This window comes from Otolemur garnettii, unplaced genomic scaffold, assembly GCF_000181295.1.
Source record: "Otolemur garnettii isolate 467f Iridium unplaced genomic scaffold, OtoGar3 scaffold00038, whole genome shotgun sequence".
NCBI lineage: Eukaryota > Metazoa > Chordata > Mammalia > Primates > Galagidae > Otolemur > Otolemur garnettii.
Window position 1 is genome coordinate 8,137,752 of NW_003852433.1, and position 5,776 is coordinate 8,143,527.

The 5,776-nt window shown below is 41.0% G+C and overlaps 1 protein-coding gene across 2 annotated transcripts in view; it reads left to right on the forward strand.

Annotated features, from left to right (window-relative positions):
• Positions 1 to 5,776, forward strand: part of COQ5 (coenzyme Q5, methyltransferase) — a 37,646-nt gene that overhangs the window by 28,176 nt on the left and 3,694 nt on the right. For both annotated transcript variants that reach the window (XM_003789911.2, XM_012805243.2), the window contains exon 4: positions 4,611 to 4,717. In XM_003789911.2, the coding sequence (XP_003789959.1) occupies positions 4,611 to 4,717 (107 nt within the window). The remainder of the gene's footprint in view (positions 1 to 4,610; positions 4,718 to 5,776) is intronic.

Here is a 5,776-nt window from a genome sequence, read left to right on the forward strand (position 1 = left end):
AAAAAAAAAAAATGTAAATTTTATGGGCTGAGCACCGTGGCTCAAATCTCTAATCCCAGCAGTTTGATAGATCAAGGAGTATTGCTTGAGGCCATGAGTTTGAGAACAGCCTGAGAAACATAGCAAGACCCTGTCTCTACAAAGAAAAACAAGGTAAATTTTACATTCGGTTTTCTGCTTTTAATATTTTAAAATACGGGTGGCACCTGTAGCTCAGTGGGTGGGGTGCCGGCCCCATATACCGAGGGTGGTGGGTTTGAACCCAGCCCCAGCCAGCTAAAAAACAGCAATGACAACTGCAACAGCAACAAGAAAAAAAAATTTAAAAAAATATTTTAAAATACTTGTCTCTCCCCAATTTTTTCAAGTAAAATCAATGATCCTGCACCCCACTGACCCAGCTTTTCAGAGCCACTGCACTGCCCTCTTCCAAGTTAACCAGGCATTGCAGGCTGCCTCTGAGAGGCAGTGGCATACACCAAAGAAAAGAAAGTTCTTCATATCAACATCAGCATTTCTCTCCACCTCCTCCTCCACCATGAGTGTCTATGATTATTTTAGCTCAATTCTTCCTCCTCTTCCTCCCACCCCCAGAAGGAGCTGTCTAGATGCACTGCAGCCCACTTGGCCCCCAAAATAAAGGGATCTTTTGTTAACCATCAACACCAATCAGAAGGCAGTCACTAGTGTTTTTAGACAAAGGCATTATGTTTCCTTACTCCTACTGCTTTCCTTCTCGCTACCGCTCAACTATAAAGAATGGAAAACAAAGATATTAAAATGATAGGTAACATTCTATTTTTGGACTCACATCTTCCGTAGCATGTCTTGTTCGTCAAGCCCTCCTAACCACCAAAATAAACGCATCTGCATTGGAATTATTAAGTGCTGCATAGTAGAGTTTTCATTGTCTTTCCTCCTTGCCTTATCAATCTCCAGTAATAATGCCTTTGCAAAGAGCATCATGAAAAAAAGTTGAAACTGAGTAGGAGGACTATAAATTAATATAAAAGTTAATATGTAAAGACATTTTTTATGTGCAAGGTTATATATTTTACTTATATTTTATATTTAGCATGTCCTCCCCAAATGGAAGCTCTAAGAACAGGAATTTTAAACTGTATATTGAGGGATTATAAAAGTGATATATTTAAGAGAAGTTTTAGATTTTAGAAATCCAAAATTTTGTCAAAGCATTAAGAAGAAAGTATACCCATGATTATCCATGATTCTAATATCCAGAGATTCCTCTCAATATTTTAATTGTTCCTTTGCATTTCTTTCCTAGTCATTTTCTCTTTATAAAGCTTAGAACATACTGTATATACAATCTAGTATCCTGCTTTAATTCACTGTTGCAATAATTGCTTTAATTCACATAGGCTATATCCAATTGATATTTCCTTTTTCTTTCTTTTTGTAGTTTTTGGCCAGGGCCAGGTTTGAACCCGCCACCCCCAGTATAGGGGCCGGCACCTTACTCCTTGAGCCACAGGCACCACCCTTCTTTTTTTCTTAATGTTTTGCACATGGCACAATTTTGTGACTCACTTATTTGTAATTTTTGCATGCATTTATTAACTTTTTTCAAGACGGCAGATATTGGCTGGGCACAGTACAGCTCATACCTGTATTCCTAACACTCTGGGAGTCCAAGGTGGGTGGATAGCTTGAGCTCACGAGTTTGAGACCAGTCTGAGCAAGAAGTGAGACCCTGTCTCTACTAAAAATAGACGAGGCAAGAGGATTGCTTGAGCCCAAGAGTTGCATCCTACCCAGGGCAACAGCTTGAGACTGTCTCAAAAGAAAAAAAAAGCAAATATTTATTTCTCATTCTCTTTCATGTAATATACAAAGGGAGATTTCTTGGGGTGGACATCTGTGAATTATTTTACTGAGTTTATAACCTTGGACAGATGTTTAAAATCTCTTGATCTCAACTATTTTATCTCGGAAATGGAAAAGATAATAACCACTTTATAGTAGGAAGTAATATACCAGAGCTGTTAAAAAACACAGGCTTGGGTGGTACCTGTGGCTCAAAGGAGTAGGGTGCCAGCCCCATATGCGGAGGTGGTGGGTTCAAACCCACCCCTGGCCAAAAACTGCAAAAAAAACCCCACAGGCTCTGGGATAAAACTACCTAATTTCTAGTCCATCTGTGTGACCTTGGGCAAACAACTTAACTATTTTTTAATTTTTTTAACCTTTTTTTGTTTTTGAAGCAGATTATCTTACTTTGTTACCCTCAGTAGGGTACTGTGGCATCATAGCTCACAGCAGCCTCAAACTCTTGGGCTCAAAGCAGTTCTCTTGCCTCAGCCTCCCTGGTAGCTGAGAGTATAGGTGCTCACCATAATGCCCAGCTATTTTTTAGAGACAGGGGTCTCACTTTTGCTCAGGCTGGTCTTGAACTCCTGAGTGCAAGTGATCTACCCACCTTGGCCTTCGACAGTGCTAGGATTACAGACATGAACCATCGCACCCAGCCTTATTTTTTAAAACTTTTATTGGCCAGGTATGGTGGCTCTCACCTGTAATCTCAGCATTTTGGGAGACCAAGGCAAGATGATTAATTCAGGCCAGAGTTTGAGACCAGTCTAGTCAGTAAAACAAAACCTTATCTCCTAAAAAAAAAAAAAGACAACAATAACAAAATAAGAAATACCCACCACTTTACTTATTTGTTTGCTTGGTTTTTTAAAACAGGATTTTCTTCTGTTGCTCAGGCTGGTCTCAAACTTCTGGGCTCAAGTATCCTCCGGCCTCAGCCCACCAAGTAACTGGGAATACAAGTGTGAGCCACCATGCCCAGCTCAGACTTTAAACTTTCTGCTGCTCACTTTGCTGACCAGAATGAGAATGATCGTAGTAATAGCTAACATAGAGTTGATATGAGGATAGGGTAAGATAACATGTCTAAAGGTGTACATAAAATGATAACACAGACTGCCACTTATTAAGGAGCTAATAAGTAGTAACTATGGTGATATGGTGATGTTGTTAGTGCCCTTTTCCTAAAAATCAAATTGCTGGGTCAAAGGGTTTGGGTTTTTTTGTTTGTTTTTTGAGACAGATTCTCACTTCGTTGCCCTGGGTAGAGTGTCTTGGTGTCACAACTCAAAGCAACCTCAAACTCCTAGGCTAAGGCCATCCTCTTGCTTCAGCCTCCTGAGTATCTGAGACTATAGGCGCCTGCCACAACGCCCAGCTGTTTAGAGATGAGGCCTCACTCTGGCTCAGGCTGGTCTTGAATTTTTTCTGTGGGCTCAAGCAATCCATCCATCTTGGCTTCCCAGGCTTGAGCCACTATGCCTGGCTGGTCAAAGAGTATTTTTAAGATTCTTGCTGGATACTGCTAGTTTGTTTTTCAGAAAGGTTCTTTTCATTTACCTTTCTCTAAAGGGCCTTCTTTTATGTCAAATTTCTTGTAGGTTGAATAATGTTAAAGCCCAGTCTGGCTCCTTAGAGGACATAGTCATTCTGATAGGGAGGCCCTCAGGTGTTTTTCAAATTTATGACTAGCTTGGGTCTGGACACTGATTCTCTATGATTCTAATAAAACCAATGTAACGATACTAAATTCTTTTTTTTTTTTTTTTTTTTGAGACGGAGCCTCAAGCTATCCCCCTGGGTAGAGTGCCATGGCATCACACTCACAGCAACCTCCAACTCCTGGGCTCAAGCGAGTCTCCTGCCTCAGCCTCCCAAGTAGCTGGGACTACAGGCGCCCGCCACAATGCCTGGCCATTTTTTGGTTGCAGCCATCACTGTTGTTTGGCGGGCCCAGGCTGGGGATTCGAACCCGCCACCTGAGGTATATGTGGCTGGCGCCTTAGCCACTTGAGCCACAGGCGCTGAGCCACGATACTAAATTCTATACTTAAAGTAACTCATTTAATACTTATAATAATTCTATGAAGTAGGTATTCTTATTAATTTCATTTTACAGATGAAAAGCTCAAACAAAATAGTTTATTCAAGAATATATATAGGGCTGGGTGTGGTGGCTCACGCCTGTAATCCTAGTAAGCTGAGGAGGGTGGATTGCCTGAGTTCATGGGTTCGAGACCAGCCTGAGCAAGAGTAAGACCCCCATCTCTAAAAATAGCCGGGTATTGTGGCAGGCACCTATAGTCCCAGCTGCTCAGGAGGCTGAGGCAAGAGAATCACTTGAGCCCCAGAGTTTGAGGTTGCTGTGAGTTATGACACCATGGCTCTCCACCAAGGGTGACAAAGTGAAACACTGTCTCAAAAAAAAAAAAACAAAAAAAACAGCTATTAGCTAGGTGTGATGGCACATGCCTATAGTAGTGGCTACTTGGGAAGCTGAGGCCAGAAGCTTGAGCCCTGGAGTTAAAGGTTGCAATGAGCTGTGATCTCACCACTGCATTCCAGTCTAGGTGGCAGCGTGAGACCATATGTGTTTAAAAAGAAAAGAATATATAGCTAATAAATACATAGTTAAATGGTGAAGCTGGTATTATAATCCAGGCAGCCTAATCCCAGAATATGGCCTCTTAACCACACTGCTCTACACAAAACAAATTCACCAGGTACAGGAAGTACAACTACCCAGACTGAGACCTAGAACTACTTTTCTCTTTCAGGACTCACGTGGGTATTGGGAGATGCTGAAGAATTGCCCTTTGATGATGACAAGTTTGATATTTACACTATAGCCTTTGGAATCCGGAATGTCACACACATTGATCGGGTATGAATGGCTGCTTCCTCAGTGTGACTCCCAGGATATTAGTTCTCATGGAGTAGATCTATAGTGAATAAGAAAAAGAGAAAATCTTTAAAAATCTTTTTAAGTCTTATTTTTAATTTTTGTTTTATTTTATTATTTTTTTGAGACAGAGTCTCACTCTGTTGCCTAGGCTAGAGTGTTGTGCCATCATAGCTCATAGCAACCTCAGACTCCTGTACTCAAATGATCCTCCTGCCTCAGCCTCCTGATTAGCTGGGACTACAGGCACCTACTATAGTGCCTGACTAGCTTTTCTATTTTTAGTAGAGATAAAGTTCCCCTCTTCCTAAAGTTGCTCTCCAACTCCTGAGCTCAAGCAATCTACCCATCTCAGCCTCCCAGAGTGTTAGGATTATAGGCATGAGCCACAGTAGTGGCCAGCCTTTTAAAAAAAATTTTAAAGGGCCCAGCTCTTGAGTAGAATGATTATTTTAAGCTTAGAGGCCTCAATCCTTTAAATTGGCAGGGTTTTTTTTTTTCATTTTCTTAGTTATTATTTTAAAACGTTCACATTCTGAATTGGCAATTTTTTTCTTCTCACAAAATTCAAAAATACTAAAACCCCGGAGCAATCTCTGTAGAAGTCTTTATTACTTGGTTGATATTCATATCACTGGGACTGTTATTTTTATATATACAGTGTTTATAAATCCCTCTTAAAGATTTTTCCATGTTAGTATATAAAGAACACTGTTCTTCCTTTTTATTTTTATTTTATTTTATTTTTTTAGAGACAGAGTCTTAGTTTGTTGCCCTCAGTAGAGTGCCATGGTATCACAGCTCACAGCAACCTCCAACTCCTTGGCTCAAGCGAGTCTCCTGTCTCCGCCTTCCAAGTAGCTGGGACTACAGGCGCCCACCATGACACCTGGCTATTTTTTAGTTGCAGCCATCATTGTTGTTTGGCGGGCCTGGACTGGATTTGAACCTGCCACTTAGGTGTATGTGGCTGGCGCCTTAGCCACTTGAGCCACAGGCGCCGAGCCTAAACTATATCTTATTCATTGATTCTAAGATCTA